This window comes from Corella eumyota, chromosome 6, assembly GCF_963082875.1.
Source record: "Corella eumyota chromosome 6, kaCorEumy4.1, whole genome shotgun sequence".
NCBI classification, from domain to species: Eukaryota; Metazoa; Chordata; class Ascidiacea; order Phlebobranchia; family Corellidae; genus Corella; species Corella eumyota.
Window position 1 is genome coordinate 7,539,324 of NC_137495.1, and position 18,986 is coordinate 7,558,309.

Here is an 18,986-nt window from a genome sequence, read left to right on the forward strand (position 1 = left end):
GTGTGTAGTGCCTATGACGACACCCGGTATTGAAATATTTGCCATGGTTTGCGCTTTTGATAACGCAGGAGTTTGTTTAGTCGCACCAAGAAAACATTGTAGTATTGTAGCGCCCAAAGTAAGTAAACTAGTGATAAGTATACATAGATAAATGTGTAGCATGAAAAGGTTGCGAATTCTTGCGCTTTAGGAGTTTTAGTAAATATTTTGCTGTTGTTGTAGAGCTCAAATTTTATTAAGTTAAGTTAATTTGACCTTAGGATAAACAGAACAACATGTATCAGTACAATAATAAAGCCCAAGTTTTGTACAATTAAGGATGCACTTTAAGATATTTAATTAAGTTATTTAAGAAAGCGAAATGGACAGAAAATGTGTTTTACTTAAACTTTTTATTTTAACAGCGTGTTTTTATGGTAAGTGATATGTTTTATTTTAATTTTTATAGATTTTAATCTTTTTATTTGTAATGCTAAAAGTTTAATATAAATCTTTTAAGTATACAAACTTGTACCTAAATTTAACATACGTAGACATTTTTAGACTTATTCGGGGAAATTCCCTTGTATAACTGAACTACGCATGTTTTAAATATTAGCGGGAAGTTTTTTTTACAGTAAAAATATTTACCCTTCGTTACTGTTTACGTTACAGTTATTAAATGTAAACTATTTTACAGCAAAATTGGATTGAAATATGGTAGATATTTTATCTTAATGTTTGTTTTTAGTTTGTGTTTTATCGGTAGAGGCCAGTGAATCACCAAATCGTTGTGATACGAATAGAAAATTAATACGACCGGGACGATGTGTCAGCTGCAGAAAGAATATGCGGGTAATGCCTTAAAGTTGCGCGAAATCATTATTAAATTTTTATCCGTTGAATACATTGGTAGGTAATTGCTTTAACCTAAGCATATACGCATTTGGAATCTATATTAGCGTCGTCCGTTAGTTAAAACGAGTAATACTAAAACAAATGCGGAAAGGGCGGGATATACAAAAGAAGATTGGGGTAAGGTTATAACAATTCCTCCTATTTCGCATTTTATAAACTTGGCGGACGACGCTAATAAAGCTCCATCAGTGCGCGCTTTTACTATATTTCGTGATTTATTTTTTTATTTTATTTTTTTTTTATCTTTATCCTCGATGTGGGAAAGTCGAATGCGCGACTTAAACATAGAGTAACATCAGTTACTCCGACCCAGTCTCGAGTTGCCTGTGGCAGTTTGGGATATTATAGATTATAATTGCCCGATAATTATGCTGCTGATTAAGTGCTGGCTCAGCAGGAGTTCATACCGTTTATAGCGCATTACTCAACGGCGCTACAGCATAAGATCAATGGGGATTGAACCCACGACCTTATGTGTGGTGTAGCAAGTGATCTTACCACTACACCACGCTGCCGGTTATTGGTTCAAATGTTTTGAAATAAATTGTGTGAAATATTTGTAATGCAAGATAGTTGATGGGTTGTTCGCACAATAATATACATTATAAATTAAAAATAGGCTTGTAATACAAAATTTATCAGGGAAAACATTTCACGAGGCACTATACTGCTATAGCATGTAAGATATAAAAATTTTACTCCAGGATCTTATGTAGGTAAACTTAGTGTTCTAACCACTACCTTACACTCAAAAATCGCGAGTTAGTAAAATAAATTTTCAGCTTTATCTTTTCTGTAGCTAAAATGTCCATCCAATACTGTAAAACTGACAAGTGGTCGAGGTAAAAGAGGCTGTAGATACAAAGTTCCTGTCAGTTCTTTCACAAAATGGGCACGTGGATGTTCACATTCTTGTGCCCTTTTGATTTTTGAGAAAAAATGTTGCACAGGATATTGGGGTCAGGATTGCCAGGGTAAGAAGTTTGTAAACAAGTAATAGATTTTTTGGGGAAATCTATTTTATAGCCTAAGTGAAAAGCAACATCAGTTACCCAACTAAGTCTTGGTTGTTTTGGCAGTTTGGGATATTACGGAATATAACTGCTCAATAATTAAGTTGGCTCTGCAGAAGTTTATACTGTTTATAGCATCTTACTTCAGGGATACAAGAGCATAAAATCAGTCGGGATTAAACCATTGTATGTAAAACGATATCATAAAAAAAATTTACTAATTAATAAATGTCCAATATTTGGGTAAAAAAGTGAAAACAGTAATTATTATACAGGCCTATAAAAATGTTTATCAAAAATTATGGTATATATATTACCTATTTTTATAAATTTGCGAAGAACTGTTTAATCTAGTTTTTTTTTTGTATTATCTTTATTCTTGATGTGGGAAGGTCAAATTCGCCTAAACATAGAGTAACATCAGTTACTCCGACCCAGTCTCGAGTTGCCTTTTAGCAGTTAGGAATATTACAGAGATTATAACTGCCCGGTAAATATTCTGCTAATTAAGTGCAGGCTCAGCAGGAGTTCATACCGTTTATAGCGCCTGACTAAGGGTGCTACAGCATGAGGGCAGTGGAAATTGAATCCATGACCTCATGGTGGTGTAGCAAGTATTCTTACCACTACACCACGGTGGCTGTTCAATCTATGTAAAATAAATAACAAAAATTTAACCATAGAAAAAATAAATGTGTTTTTTCAAGCATGTCCTTCTGGTTATTCTGGTCATGTGTGTAGTGGAAGAGGGACATGTAGTGAAGGGTTAACAGGAAATGGTACTTGTTTGTGTAGGGGTCAAGTGTCTGGTTCAGCATGTGAAAGTTGTAGGTATGAATCGCAATATGGACCTAACTGCGAACAAGGTATGTTTTTTGAAGTACCATAATTTTAAATGAATAATAAAGTGTTACATAATAAGGCTTATACAATATATATATCTATTATTTTGTATATATTTTTATATTCGATGTGGGAAGGTCAAATGCATGACCTAAACATAAAGTAACATAAGTTACTCGAACCCAGTCTCGAGTTGCCTTTTAGCAGTTTGGGATATTATACAGATTATAATTGCCCGGTAATTATGCTGCTGATTAAGTGCTGGCTTAGCAGGAGTTTATACCGTTTATAGCGTCTTACTTAAGGGGGATTTGAACCCATGACCTTATGATGGTGTAGCAAGTGTTCTTACCACTACACCACGCTGCCGAATATATATATATATTAACTTGAAATATATTAAGTGTATATTTATTCTTAGTAAAACTTTTTTAGTTTAAAAAAATAAACCACCATTTTAGTTCATATTTATGTTGCAAGACAGGCTTAATATTATCTCTTTTATTTTTCTTTGTTCAAAAATGTTGTTTTTTATTTTTTTTAGTATGTTCATGTGTACATGGTCATTGTGATAGTGGTGTGGATAGACCCGGCACCTGTTCTTGCGAAAGTGGATTTGGTGGAGCAGTTTGTGATGTCGGTAAGTGTGTTTTTGAATCATGGTTTTATAGCCATTTACAAAGACGTTGTTTAAATACCTCGAATATATGTCAGCGTTTATTTAAACTTTAACAATGTCTGTTCTTTTTATTTTTAATCTAGTTTTGGCCGAATGTGTCACTCTCGGATGTCACGAAAATTCTCGCTGCATTCAGTTTAACAACTCCGTTGTGTGTCGGTGTAACTTTGGTTACCATGGTAATGGAACATGGTGTGAAGAGATAGACCCTTGCACCGAGGGGGCCAACTTGTGCACAGAGAATTCGTCATGTGTTAAAACAGGGCCAGGTACGTATTTTACCTGCAATTTTTATGTGTTTTTTTTTGTATTAAAATCACCTGCAAAATTTGAATGCAGTGGACTATGGGATAAATCTAATTTAGTAAGCTATAGGAAAAGTAAACAACAAACGTTTAATCCCAAATTTTATCAATTCTATTTTTTTTTGTATATATTTTTATTCTTGATGTGAGAAAGTCAAATGTGCGACTTAAACATAGAGTAACATCAGTTACTCCGACCCAGTCTCTAGTTGCCTGTGGCAGTTTTGGATGTTATAGATTATAATTGCCTGATAATTATGCTGCTGATTAAGTGCTGGCTCAGCAGAAGTTTGTGCTGTTTATAGCTACTTACTCAAGGGCGCTACAGCATTAGATCAGTGGAGATTGAACCCCCGACCTCATGTGTGTTGTAGCAAGTGTTCTTACCACTACACCACGCTGCCAACCTACACCACGCTGCCAGCCTACACAGCGCTGCCGGCTTTAAAAGCTGTAAAAACCAATGCGAAGGTCAAAAGGAAACTCTTACATGCCAAATTGTGTGTTTTGTTTTTAACAGCAAAGTACACATGCATATGTAAGACTGGGTATGAGGGAGACGGAAAGTGGTGTGGTCCTATTGATCCTTGCCAGAAAAATAACGGAGGGTGCCCCTCAAACACTACCTTTTGTCAGTATGTCTCACCTGGTCAGGTAACATAACATTGATTTTTGAATTTTTTTTTTAAAAACATAAATCTAGTGTTTTATGCATGAAATATTATTCTCAGGCAAAGTGTGTTTGTAAGCCTGGTTACGATAACACATCTAATGGCTGTTTACTCATTAATATATGTGGAATGTACCCTAATACAACATGCGACTCTACTGCTAACTGTACAACTGTTGACACGTCTGGTGTAATACAAGTACAATGTATGGTAAGTACTGGGCTTATCTTTTATGCCAAAATGTGATTAAAATTTGCGACTTTGAAATAAAAAAACAGTGCTGTGTATTAGTTACAGTAAAATTGAATTATTGTAACTTTGTTTACGGTTTGTTGAGGTACTAGTAGTCTAAATGATGAGAAATTTTAAAGTACAGCCGATATTTGTTTTTTTTTCACCTTATCTATCCTCGAAGTAGAAAAGTTGCCTTCACATGAATAATTATGAATGCCCGCTAATTATAAACTGTTCAAGTGTTGGCTCAGCAGAAGTTTTTACCAGTTTTGGTGCCTTTTTTTGTATATATATATTATTATCCTCGATGTGCGACTCAGTCTCAAGATGCCTTTGGCAGTTTGAGATATTATAGATTATAATTGCCCGATAATTATACTGCTGATTAAGTGGTGTTGGCTCAGCAGGAGTTCATACCGTTTATAGTGCCTTATTCGAAGGCGCTACAGCATGAGATCACTGGGGATCAATTAAAGAACCTAATGTAGTGAAGACAAGTGGTGTAGTGTTGAGAACACTTGCTACACCACACATGAGGTTGTGGGTTCAATCCCTAGTGATCTCATGCTGTAGCGCTCTCGAGTAATGCGCTTTAACTGGTATGAACTCCTGCTGAGCCAGCACTTAATCAGCAGTATAATTATCGGGCAATTATAATTTATAATATCCCCAAATGCTAAAGTTAACTCGGGACTGGGTCGGATTAACTGATGTTACTTTATGTTAAGGTCGCTCATTCGACTTTCCCACATCAAGGATAAAAAAATATACCAAAAAAGGTGTTCTGACCACTACATCATATCACGCTAGTTGTTAATAAAAATAATAATGTTTTTACAGTGCCCACCAGGTACTATAACAAAGGATCTTAATTGCTATTCTGACCTTTTGAGTGAACTGACTTTTGCGAATGCTACCGGGCCATTTGAAAACAAACTCAACTTTGCAATTTCGATGTTCGATCGCACTTATTTCACCGAGTTGTTTTTCAGTGCAAACATGTTCACTTTACTAGTTCCTCAAGACAGCGCTTTCGGGTCTGAGATATTGCCTGGTTTAAAGGCGCTGGATAATATTAAAAATAAAAGCGCGCCCCAATTTGTTAAGTGGAAAGCATGGGCAAGGTGAACTTTAATTTTAATTGTTTTAAATTACAGTTTTTTATTTTTTAACTAAATTTAACTTATTGTTTTTGATTTTTTAATGAAGTATTTATCATCTTTTGGTAATAACTTTAATAAGTATTTACTATATTTTAGTAATAAGTATTTACTATCTTTTGGTAAAAAGTATTACCATCTTCTGGTAATAACTTTACTTAGTATTTACCATCTTTTGGTAATAAGTATTTACTATCTTTTCGAAATACCTTTACTTAGTATTTACCATCTTTTGGTAATAAGTATTTACAATTTTTTGGTAATACCTTCAAATAGTATTAACCTTTTTTTGGTAATAAGTCTTTACCATCTCTTGGTAATACCTTTATTTAGTATTTACCATTTTTTGGTAAAAAGTATTTACTATATTTTGGTGATACCTTTATTTAGTATTTACCATCTTTTGGTAATACTTTTACTTAGTACTACTACTTACTATCTTTTGGTAATAAGTTATTTACTATATTTTGGTACTATATTTTGGTAATACCTTTTCAAAATTGGATTGTTACATTATCCTAAATTGCTGGAAACATAATAAAAATATCTTTTATTTAGAGCCCATGTTGTTCCGACGCCTATTGTAATAGACTTCACAGAGCAAAGCGCCACTTCTATGTACTCTTTACTGGGCTACAATTACTCAATAAAAGCTCTAAAACCTATTGGACCTGATCCAGACCCCGACAATGACGATTCAGGTATTTTTGCTGCAATGACATATGGACCTTCAAGACAGAGTGGTTCTATTTTAACATCGGCCAAATGGGCTACTAATGGTGTTTTTTATGTGGTTGATACATTTATGATGCCGCAGTTGTTCGATATACCAGTAAGTAAATATATGTAAAATGTGTTTTCTGTTAAGTATTTATAAATTTAAATTTGATTTTTGTTATTGAAAATTTGTTTCTGCTTTAGTTTTAATTTACCGGCAGCGTGGTGTAGTGGTCAGAACACTTGCTACACTGCATAAGGTCATAGGTTCAATTTCACACTGCTCTCAGGCTGGAGTACCCTTGAGTAAGGCGTTAAAAAGGGTATAAACTCCTGCTGACCCAGCTCTTTATCAGCACAGAATTATTGGCCAATAATATTCTACATTGTTCTGAACTGCCAAAAGCAACTGGAGACTGGGTTGGGGTAACTGATTACTCTATGTTTAGGTCGTGAAGTCGTCATTCCCACATTGAAGATAAAGATCTTTAAAAAAAAACAACAAAAAATGTTGCTTAGTTGTTTAGCCTTCTTTCAGAGAATATAAATATTGTAAAATAGTTGTTTTTTTGCGTAGAATTTTGATGCTTCAAATTTGACACTCATCCAAGCACTTAATGCCCTGCCAATGGCAACTTCATTTTACAAGTTTGAAAGACTCAGCATGGCCATAACCACTAATATAAATCTTGCTAAAAAGAACACTGGAATTAGCAATACTGAATATTACTATTCAGTACTGGTGGCCACAGATACAGCATTTTCAGCTTTGTCAACAGATCAACTAAAATATTTAAATTCGCCTTTGGTAAGTATAGCCTATCTAAAATATGTTGTTTATTCAAATATGATTGTTTTGTTTGCCTTAAATGCAATTTAATATATTTAATAGCCTAATAGGCTTTTTTATTTTTTTCTGTATATATCTTTGTCCTCGATGTGGAAAGTCGAATGCGCGACTTAAACATAAAGTAACATCAGTTACTCCGACCCAGTCTCGAGCGCCTGTGGCAGTTTGGGATATTATAGATTACAATTGCCCGATAATTATACTGCTGATTATGTGCTGGCTCAACAGGAGTTTATATCGTTTATAGCGCCTTACTCAAGAGCGCTACAGCATAAGATCACTAGAGATCAAACCCAGGACCTCGTGTGTGGTAGGAGAGTGTTCTGACTACTACACTACACTGCAAAGTTAAAAGAACTGTGTGTTTTTATTAAGGGTAAAGTTAAAAGAGATGGAATGCTATTGGGCCACGTCGTAAAAACTCCGAACAAACCTCTAAATGCATTTACAATTGCTAGCTCTATGAAACTGATGACAATGTTTTTAGAAGAAATTTCTGTCAATGTTTCTGAATCTAGTGGGTTCATCACAGTTGGAAAAGCTAGGGCAAAGGCAAGTTAAAAATTTGATACACAAAAATTATCTTATTAATTAGTTTTATTATTTAAAATCAACTTTAATAAAAAGTTGTAATAAAAACGGGTATCAATAATCGAATTAATCAAAAGTTTATTAAATTAACAGGCAGCATGGTGTAGTGGTAAGAACACTTGCTGCACCACCATGAGGTTGTGGGTTCAATCCCCACTGCTCTCATGCTGTAGCGCACTTGAGTAAGGCGCTATATAAACTATATAAAATGATGCTGAGCCAGCACTTAATCAACAGCATAATTACCGGGCAATTATAGTCTCTATAATATTTCAAACTGCCACGGCAACTCGACACTGGGTCGGAGTAACTGATGTTACTCTATGTTAAGGTCCCGCATTCGACCTTCCCACGTTGAGGATAAAGATATATACAAAAAAAAAAAAAAAAAAAAAAACTTTAATAAAAAGTTGTAATAAAAACGGGTATCAATAATCGAATTAATTAAAAGTTTATTGAATTGACAGGCAGCATGGTGTAGTGGTAAGAACACTTGCTGCACCACCATGAGGTTGTGGGTTCAATCCCCACTGCTCTCATGCTGTAGCGCACTTGAGTAAGGCGCTATATAAACTATATAAAGTGATGCTGAGCCAGCACTTAATCAACAGCATAATTACCGGGCAATTATAGACTCTATAATACTCCAAACTGCCACAGGCAACTCGACACTGGGTCAGAGTAACTGATGTTACTCTATGTTTAGGTCGCACATTTGACCTTTCTTTATCGAGGATAAAGATATATACAAAAAAAAAATTGATATCACAAAAATTAAAAGTGTGGTTATGAAATAGACCAAATAAGTTGAATAAATTGAATGGATAAAATGGATTGAATAAATTGAATGGATAAAGTGGATTGAAAGTGTATTAAATGGCTATTGAATGGAACAAAGGGATTGCGTAAATCAAACCCTGACCCAAACTCTCACTTATTTAGAATGCAAAAAAAAATTGGTATCACAAAAATTGAAAGTGTGGTTATGAAATAGACCGAATAAGTTGAATAAATTGAATGGATAAAATAGGTGGAATAAAATGAATGGATAAAATGGATTGAATAAATTGAATGGATCAAGTGGATTGAAAGTGTATTAAATGGCTATTGAATAGAACAAAGGGATTGCATAATTAAAACTCTAACCCAAACCCTTACTTTTTTTTGTATATATCTTTATTCTCGATGTAGGAAAGTCGAATGCGCAACTAAAACATAAAGTAACAACTGTTACCCTGACCCAGTCTCGAAATGCCCGTGGCAGTTTGGGATATTATAGATTATAATTGCCCCATAGTTATGCTGTTGATTAGTGCTGGCTCAGCAGGAGTTTATACCGTATATAGCGCCTAACTTAAGGGCGCTACTACAGCATAAGAGCAGTGGGGATTGAACCCAGGACCTCATGTTGGTGTAGCAAGTGTTCTTACTACTACACTACGCTGCCGGCCACTTACTTGGTATACACTTAATACATCCGTTGTAATTAATCTATTGGGCTCATGCGATAACCATTTAATATACATTTGATCCATTTGATATAATTCAACCAGTTTATTTTGTATAAAATATTCATAAACTAACCTCACTAAATTCTTTTTATTTTTATAGATTTATGTAACCGATATTCCAGTCCAAGGTAGCATTAATATTTATTTGATTGATCAAATACTTTTTCCGACTTCGATTTTGCCTCTTGTTTCAAATCAATGTCAAGAATCTCAAATCATTGAGGTCACCGGACCTTGCGGCCAATGTCCCCGGTCTGTTAATCTTTGTTTCAATGGAGGAAATTTAACTCAATCAGATTCTAAACCAGTATGGTTACATTTTTAACATATATTTATATATATTGCTATCTTAGATATGGGAAAGATGACTTTACGACCTTAACATAGAGTAACATTGATTAACCTGACCCAGTCTAAAGTTGCGTTTAGCAATTTGGGATATTTTAGATTATAATTGCTCGATAATTAAGCTGCTGATTAGGTATTGGCTTAGCAGGAGTGTTTGTAGCTTCTTACTAAAGGGCACTACAGCATGAAAACAGTGGGGATCGAACCCGGGACCTTATGTAGTGGAGCCAAGTGTTCTGACTACTACACTAAACCTGATTGCCTGTTTACGCTTGTTCATGTAATACTAGGTTATTTTTGGTTAAGTAAGTTATTATGATTGTTTAATTCTACAGTTTAGGTTAGTTAACTAAAATAAATTGATAATATTTGGAAGGGAGTCGGGCTTTTTTTATATATTTTCTTTTTTTAATGATATATATTACATAATTATAAGTCTTTTTAGATTTAAATAATTGTATTGTTTTTTTTTTCTTGTTAGCAAACATGTGCTTTCGAGGTAAAGTTACCTAACAGTGAAAGGACAGGGTTGCAGATAGGATGTAAATATAGCTGTCAGGAACAGAGGATATCGACAATTTGTTGTCCAGGTTTCTTTGGAGCTAACTGCAACAGGTAAAAATAAAATGTTTAACAAAAATATTTGTTTTTTTTGCAAATTTTAAATTATGTAACAGATTAAAAATAATCAACTTCTTATTCATACTTTTTGGGATTACTTATATTTACGGTTTTTAGAGAAACTGTCATAATTTACAATCCTAGCAATTTCTCTTTCGTATCTTGCGTTCCTCAATAGCTCTCATCTGTAGTTTACCGTCCTTGCTTATTCTTAATTGTACTCTATGGTCTTTGCTTATTCTTACTTGTGCTCTCCAGTCCTTGCTAATTCTTACTTGTACTCTACAGTCCTTGCTAATTCTTACTTGTATTCTACAGTCCTTGCTAATTCTTACTTGTACTCTACGGTCCTTGCTTATTATTACTTGTACTTTACAGTCCTTGCGTATTCTTACTTGTACTCTACGGTCCTTGCTTATTCTTTCTTGTGCTCTCCAGTCCTTGCTAATTCTTACTTGTACTCTACAGTCCTTGCTTATTCTTACTTGTACTCTACGGTCCTTGCGTATTCTTACTTGTACTCTACAGTCTGTGCTTATCCTTACTTGTACTCTACAGTCTTTGCTAATTCTTACTTGTACTCTACGGTCCTTGCTAATTCTTTCTTCTAATTTACGTTATTTGCTAATTCTCTCTCGTACTTTACCGTCTTCGCTAATTCTCTCTCGTTCTCTACAGTCTTCACTAATTCTTTTCATATTTTACGATCCTTGCTAATTCTCTCTCGTACCTGACAACTCTCGCTAATTCTCTCTTGTAATTCACAGTCCTTAGTTTTCCCTCATATAGAACAAGTAATTTTTTTATTATAAGAAAAACTTTAAAGCAAACCTATATCTTATACAGCTGTCCTGGTCCTATACATGAGGCTTGCAACAAACACGGAATATGCAGTGATGGTTTGAATGGCCTGGGTGGCTGTGATTGCTTTCTCGGATTTCAATCTGATGACTGTTCGGTGTGCACAAACAACAGCACTTACGGAGCTAACTGTGACCAAGGTTGTACATTGTTGGACAGTTAGATTGCATTTAATTCTTTAGATTTTTTTATATCTTTATCATCGATGTCAAAAGGCTGACTTCACAGTTTAAACATAGAGTAACATCTGTTTTTCCAATCCCGTTTCAAGTTACATAACATTGATTTTAATATATTATTGATCAAACTGCTTCAACTTAAAAAAAATTTTGTTATGTTTATTTATCGTTGATGTGGAAAGATCGTCTCTACAACGTAAGCATAGAGTAACATCAGTTACCCCGATCCAGTCTCGAGTTGCCTTCGTCATTTTGGAATATTATAAATTATATTTGCCCAGTAATTTTGCTGCTAATCAAGTGTTGGCTCGGCAGGAGTTCATACCGTTTATAACACCTTACTTAAGAGGGCCACAGCATGAGAGCAGTGGGGGTTGAACCCAAGACCTCATGTTCAACCCAAGACCTCATGTAAAGCCAAGTGTACTGACCCCTTATTATGTTTATTATTTTTTTTTATTTTGTGACAGCTTGTACTTGCCTGCATGGTGTTTGTGCTAATACAGTCTCAAGCAGGGGAATATGCAAGCCTGGCACGTGCGAGGCAAACTGGGCAGGTGAAAATTGTGACAGAGTTTTAAGTAGATGTGGCACGCCATCGATCGCTTGTCACCAGCATGCTACGTGTGTGCTTTCTGAATCGTATGAGAGGTAAGATGAATTTTTTAATGATTCTGTCTGTTGGTAAGTCTTAAAACCGGCAGCGTTGTGTAGTGGTCAGAACACTTCCTACACTACATGAGGTCTTGGGTTCGATCCCAATAATCTTATGCCTTAGCACCTTTGAGTAAGGCGTAAAACGTTATGAACTCCTGCTGAGCCAGCACCTAATTAGCAGCTCTATTGTCAGGCAATTATAATCTATAATATCAAAAACTGCCACAGGCAACTCGAGGCTAGGTTGGGGTAACTGATGTTACTCTATGTTTAAGTCGCGCATTGGACTTTCCCACATCGAGGATAAAGATATATACAAAAAAATGGATTGCAACACTTTGCAATGTTATAAGCTAAAAAAGGAATTTGTAGCGTTTGGTTGCGTTACTCTACAAAATTCAAAAAATAGCATGTTGTAGTGGTTAAAACACTTTTTTATATTACATGAGGTCTTGGATTTTTTTTTGTATATGTTTTTATCCTCGATGTGGGAAGGTTAAATGCGCGACCTAAACATAGAGTAACATCAGTTACTCCGACCCAGTCTCGAGTTGCCTTTAGCAGTTTGGGATTTTATAGAGTTTATAATTGCCCGGTAATTATTCTACTAATTAAGTGCTGGCTCAGCAGGAGTTTATACGGTTGTAGCGCCTTACTCAAGGGCGCTACAGCATGAAAGCAGTGGGGATTAAACCAACGACACTACACTACGCTGCCGGATTCGATTCTAACTGTTTTATGCTGAAGCGCCCTTGGGTTTTTTAATATTTTAAACTGTCAAAGCAACTCGAGACTGGGTCAGGGTAACTGATGTTACTCTATGTTTAGGTCGTAAATTTGACTTTCCTACAATAAAGACAAACAAATTCAGTGGTAGTTATTTAACTTAAAAATCACCTTGAATCGTTTTGCCTAATTTCTTTTTCGTGTATAGTTGTGTATGCGACCCAGGATACATTGGAACAGGGTTAGATTGTGTTGAGTTTAACCCGTGTTCAGATGGAGAGTTAATGTGTGATATAAATGCATACTGTTCCTACTACGGGCTTGGAAATTACACTTGTAATTGTAATACTGGATTTGAAGGTAGGCACAATTTTGTTTTGTAATTTTTGTTGTGACAAATGCCATTAAATATATATTCACAGTCATTCTATTATTATTGAAAATTATGGAAATTTTAACCAATTAGTGTAGTGGTTAGAACACCTGGCTTCACAACATGAGGTCCTGGGTTCGATGCCCACTGCTCTTTATGCTGTAGCGCTCTTGAGTAAGGCGATATAAACAGTATTACCTCCCGCAGAAGCAACACTTGACCAGCAGATTTATTTTCGTGCTATAATATCTGAAATTACCAAAAACAGCTCGAGACTGGGTTGGGGTAACTGGTGTTACTCTATGTTTTAGGTCGTAAAGCTGGACTTTTCACGTCAAGAGTAAATAAATATAAAAAGTATAACTGTGCTTTTGTAGGCAAAAAGAGAATCAAAAAACTACAAAAAATATAAAAAAAAATTTTAAGACAAATTATTTAAAATTAAGGCAACGGAAAACAATGTAAAGCAATTAACCTATGCGACAACCAAGACCGGGGTGGCTGCCATGCCAACGCAGTCTGTCAGTTTGTTGGTCCTGCCAAAAGGGATTGCAAATGTAATGCTGGATACAGGGGGGGCGGGTTTCAGTGTACTGGTATACAAACTTGTTTGGAAAATAACGGAGGATGTCACCTCCATGCACGGTTCGTAAAGATGTTTCTTATTTACGATTTATAAGTGTTACTAAGTAAAGGCTTGAACTGGCATTATGTCGTACTCGTTAAGGCACTACCAGCATTAGCAGGTAAGGTTCCAAGTTTGAATCCCATTACTTTCAATTTGTAGTGTTATTAAGTGTGTAACTTTAAGTTCGTGCTGTCGTGCTCGTAAAGGCACTGCAAGCATTAGCAGGTCCGTTTTTTTGTATATATCTTTATCTTCGATGTGGGAAAGTCGAATGCGCGACTTTAACATAGAGTAACATCAGTTACTCCGACCCAGTCTCGAGTTGCCTGTGGCAGTTTGGGATATTATAGATTATAATTGCTCCATAATTATACTGCTGATTACGTGCTAGCTCAGCTGGAGTTTATACCGTTTATAGCGCCTTACTCAAGGGCGCTAAAGCATGAGATCAGCGGGGATTGAACCTACAACCTCATATGTGGTGTAGCAAGTGTTCTTACCACTACACCACGCTGTCGGTTCCTAGTTCAAATTTCATTACTTTCAATTTGTAGTGTCTTTAAGTATGTAAGCTCTTAGAATATACTTTTTATTAAGTAATCTACGATTAACCTATGAATCGGGTATTTCAAATTCAATAAAATTAATGAAAGAAATATGTATTTCTGTATTGGGCTTTTTATTCTAAGCTAAATTAAAGTCATATATTGGCGATATTTTTAAACTTAAAAAATTAATAAAGTTGGTGTCACTGAACACAAAAATGATTTTAACTTTAAATATTTTTAACCTACTTTTTAAATTACACAACTTTAAAAAAAATTTAAAATTAATTAATAAAAATAAAAGGGAAGCCCTGTTTGTGATGACGTAAGTACTAGCTTGTATACATTCACTACGCTATTCAGTACTTTCTCGTCGAACAAAAAATATGGTAACTTGGTTTTTAATTTTGTGATTTGTGATTCATTGTCAACCATACTAACGTGCTATATACATAACCTACAAAATTGCAAAACTCTGTAACATAACACTTTAGAGACACATTAGGACTAGGCCGCGTAGGTCAAGGCTACCATAAGGTTAGGGTGTAAAGTCACTATCTTATTGTTTTTTGCAGGTGTGTACAGCAAGAAGCTGGCCAAAACACTTGTGAATGTTTAGATGGCTATTCGGGTAACGGTTATCAATGCGTTGGTCCTTTGATATTAGAGGTTGCGGAATATACTGACCTATCTTTTATAAAGAAATCAGCAGATCGCTGGCAGTCTGTGCGAGACCTGTTCAACTCGGTAAGCTCTAAAAAAAAACATTTTTAGTGATTTTGTTAACAAAGTACGTTAAACCAACAGCGCAGTACCGTGGCCAGGACACTTGGCTTTAGTCATGACGTCCTGGGTTTAATCCCCACTGCCCTCATGCTGTATCATTCTTAAGCAAGGCGCCATATATGGTATAAATTTCCGCTGCGCCAATACTTAATCAGCAGCTTAATTATCAGTCAATTATTATCTAACTTTGGACTGGGTCAAAGATGAATAAACAAATATATGAAGAAAACACGTTTTTTTTTCTTTGTCTAGATTCGATTTCAAGCTGTAACTGCATTTTTCCCTCGAAATCAAGCTTGGAAAATGTTAACTTTGGACGATTTTCATTTTTGGTATACGGAAGATAACTTTCCTGTTTTGCTGCGTCATCATATCGCTAAAGGTTTTTAGTAATTTGGCAAATTTAAATTTGAAAATTAAAAGTTATCATAATTTTTAAATTTTTAAAACTTGTTAAATTTTAGTAATTGTTTATCAATCCTAATACGATATTTTTTTGTTGCATTTTCGTGTTACAGGTCTAGTTGTTTTTATTTAAATTTATTTTTTATTTTTAGGAGCGTTTGCTGTAGCTGATTTAAATGTAAATGCAGTACTAGAAACTTTGCTACCCCTGTCTCCAATCAAACTTAACAATGTTACGACCAACGTTAACGCGGTAAGCCTTATTTAATTAGCTGGAAAACAGCTTTTTATTTTAGAATTCTTTTTTTATATCTTTATCTTCGATGTCGAAAGGTCGACTGCACGACCTAAACATAGAGTAACATCAGTTAATCCGACTCATCTCGAGTTGCCTTGGGCAGTTTTTGTTATTATTGAAATATAAGTGCCCAATACTCTGCTGATTAGGTGCTGGCTCAGCAGGAGTTCATACCGCTTATAGCACCTAACTTAAGGACGCTACAGCAGGAGATCATTGGGGATCGAACCATTGACCCCATGTTGTGTAGGAAGTGTTCTGACACTACACCACGCTATTGGTTTTATTTTTTTGGTAAAAAAATACTTTTTTGTACCTTTAGAATCTGAATCTTTTGCCTGTTAATGCCCCTACTCTTGGCTTAGAAAACGGAAAAATAGTTGAACCAAATTTAATGACGTTTAACGGTATTATTCATGTGATTGATACTGTGTTGCTGCCACCCCGCGACGTAGTGAATCAATATCTAAGCCTAACTGAAGCTATGATGGTAAGATTTTTGCAATTAAGCATACTTTTAAGAATTAAATCTGTTTTAATAGCTTTAAACGCACTTTTTTGCAGTCTTAAAAACTTGATTCTCTGTAGACTTAAAAAAATATTTTTTGATTTTAGTTAAAAATTAATTTTTGACTTTTTCAGAACGCTACTGGAACCGATTTAGCCCAGTTCAGTTTATTTCTTGGCTATTTGAACAACACTGGAATTATCAAAAAGCTGGAAGATTCGGGAAAACCTTATACGATATTCGCAGTCAACAACAACTTATTGGTGTACGTGATTTTTATTTATTGTCGTAGTTAATTAATTGCAATGTTAAAAATCTACTGAACAAAAGTTGACATTTTTGTCTGGTGTGGTATGTTAGCCATGGAACTACAGGCAAAAAGGTTGCGGGTTCGAACCTCACTAATGCCAAACTTTTCACGCTAAGCCAAAACAGTATAACCTATCACCTTAAGATAATATGGATAAAAAACTAAACATTTAAATTTATTTGTCATATTATAATAGCTATTTTTAAAGATATTAAAGTTATATATTAGCAATATTTTTATATATAAAAACTTATAAAGTTGGTGTCACTGAACACAAAAATAATTTTACTTGCTCTTTAAGTTATACGACTTTAAACAAAAAATTAAAATTAATTAAAAAAAAGGAAAAGGAAAGCCCTGTTTGTGATAACGTAGAAAGTACTAGCTTGTATACATTCACTACGCTACTTGGTACTTTCTACGTCACACAAAAAATATGGTAACCTGGTTTTTTATGTTAATCATTTTGAAAATTAAATTGTAAGTACGACAGACATTTTTTAAAGGTTCTAAAGCCATTTTGTGATTCATTGTCAACCATACTAATGTACTATATACATCACTTACAAAATTGCAAAACTCTAACAAACAAGGTTAATTTTTGTTTAGGCCGAAAAGCGTCGGTTCTGCCAAGTCTTTGAAGTACCATGTTATACCTGATAAGATGATTCGACTTAACTATATACAAAGTGGGGAGCACGAGACTACTCTAGCCGGAAGTGGTTATCAGGTTTTATATTACCCATTTTTTGCTAAAAAACGCTAAAATTTTTTTATATTCGACCTTTGGAATGTAAAACTTTAATTTTATTTGTATTTTTTGACACAACTATTCTAATATTGTTTTATTACTATTATGCTAAATTTGTTTTGGGTTTTGCAAAGTACATGCTTACCCAAGGATGCTGTGTCAAGGCAGTTGTTGGGATACAGCTTAGAACCTCGTGTTGTAATTGAACCCAGGACCTTGTTTTGTATTTAAACTTGAATCTCGTGTTAAAATTAAACCCAAGATCTCATGCTGTTATTGTAATGCCCGATGCATTAGACACCGTGCCCTATGTAATGTAAGATGCCTTTGACACCGTGCCCTATGTAATGCCCGATGCCTTAGACACCGTGCCCTATGTAATGCCCGATGCCTTACACACCGTGTCCTATGTAATGCCCGATGCCTTAGACACCGTGTTTTATGTAATGTAAGATGCCTTTGACACCGTGCCCTATGTAATGCCCGATGCCTTAGACACCGTGCCCTATGTAATGCCCGATGCCTTACACACCGTGTCCTATGTAATGCCCGATGCCTTAGACACCGTGTTTTATGTAATGTAAGATGCCTTTGACACCGTGCCCTATGTAATGCCCGATGCCTTAGACACCGTGCCCTATGTAATGCCCGATGCCTTACACACCGTGTCCTATGTAATGCCCGATGCCTTAGACACCGTGTTTTATGTAATGCCCGATGCCTTACACACCGTGTCCTATGTAATGCCCGATGTCTTAGACACCGTGCCCTATGTAATGCCCGATGCCTTACACACCGTGTCCTATGTAATGCCCAATGCCTTAGACACCGTGCCCTATGTAATGCCCGATGCCTTACACACCGTGTCCTATGTAATTCCAGATGCCTTAGACACCGTGCCCTATGTAATGCCCGATGCCTTACACACCGTGTCCTATGTAATGCCCGATGCCTTAGACCCCGTGTTCTATGTAATGCCCGATGCCTTAGACACCGTGCTCTATGTAATGCCCGATGCCTTAGACACAGTGCCCTATGTAATTTCCAATGCTTTACACACCGTGTCCTATATTAATATTAATCTTCACAGGTTACTCTGGTACGGCGGCACGGTGAATTCATGATCAACGGGAAACAAATCATCCAGCGTGATGTCAGAACTCGACACGGTATAATACAAGGGATCAGCAACCTTTTAAAAGTAATCCATAATAACTGCGGAGTACGCATGATAAGGATATTACGTACCGGTTGCCTGCCCTGTTTGACGACGCACGCGACCGCCAGTTGCCCGCTAAACACAACGAAGTTAGCACAGGTGAAATTTAAATAATTGCAATTTGTTAAAAAACATTTTTTAAAACTAATAAAAAGTATATCTAAGGGAGCGCTATGGCAAACTTGCCAAGGGTTAATTAATATTATATAACAAACGTTAAGGCTATGAAAGCTGTTTTTATTCAAAATTGATATATATATTTTTTTATATAATTCATCCTCGATGTGAAAAGGTCAACTG

The 18,986-nt window shown here is 35.4% G+C and overlaps 1 protein-coding gene across 1 annotated transcript in view; it reads left to right on the forward strand.

The window, feature by feature from the left end:
* The first annotated feature begins 120 nt into the window (after positions 1 to 120).
* Positions 121 to 18,986, forward strand: part of LOC145754631 (stabilin-2-like) — a 34,859-nt gene continuing 15,993 nt past the window's right edge. Inside the window, exons 1-25 of the mRNA XM_082570719.1 lie at positions 121 to 416; positions 731 to 834; positions 1,697 to 1,871; positions 2,618 to 2,776; positions 3,298 to 3,393; positions 3,516 to 3,701; positions 4,258 to 4,391; positions 4,469 to 4,618; positions 5,483 to 5,766; positions 6,361 to 6,634; positions 7,097 to 7,327; positions 7,745 to 7,921; positions 9,572 to 9,778; positions 10,301 to 10,434; positions 11,287 to 11,441; positions 11,951 to 12,131; positions 13,072 to 13,223; positions 13,683 to 13,881; positions 14,985 to 15,156; positions 15,448 to 15,577; positions 15,753 to 15,853; positions 16,221 to 16,388; positions 16,541 to 16,671; positions 17,326 to 17,446; positions 18,558 to 18,785. Of these exons, the coding sequence (XP_082426845.1) occupies positions 362 to 416; positions 731 to 834; positions 1,697 to 1,871; positions 2,618 to 2,776; positions 3,298 to 3,393; positions 3,516 to 3,701; positions 4,258 to 4,391; positions 4,469 to 4,618; positions 5,483 to 5,766; positions 6,361 to 6,634; positions 7,097 to 7,327; positions 7,745 to 7,921; positions 9,572 to 9,778; positions 10,301 to 10,434; positions 11,287 to 11,441; positions 11,951 to 12,131; positions 13,072 to 13,223; positions 13,683 to 13,881; positions 14,985 to 15,156; positions 15,448 to 15,577; positions 15,753 to 15,853; positions 16,221 to 16,388; positions 16,541 to 16,671; positions 17,326 to 17,446; positions 18,558 to 18,785 (4,104 nt within the window). The 5' untranslated portion in view covers positions 121 to 361. The remainder of the gene's footprint in view (positions 417 to 730; positions 835 to 1,696; positions 1,872 to 2,617; positions 2,777 to 3,297; positions 3,394 to 3,515; positions 3,702 to 4,257; positions 4,392 to 4,468; positions 4,619 to 5,482; positions 5,767 to 6,360; positions 6,635 to 7,096; positions 7,328 to 7,744; positions 7,922 to 9,571; positions 9,779 to 10,300; positions 10,435 to 11,286; positions 11,442 to 11,950; positions 12,132 to 13,071; positions 13,224 to 13,682; positions 13,882 to 14,984; positions 15,157 to 15,447; positions 15,578 to 15,752; positions 15,854 to 16,220; positions 16,389 to 16,540; positions 16,672 to 17,325; positions 17,447 to 18,557; positions 18,786 to 18,986) is intronic.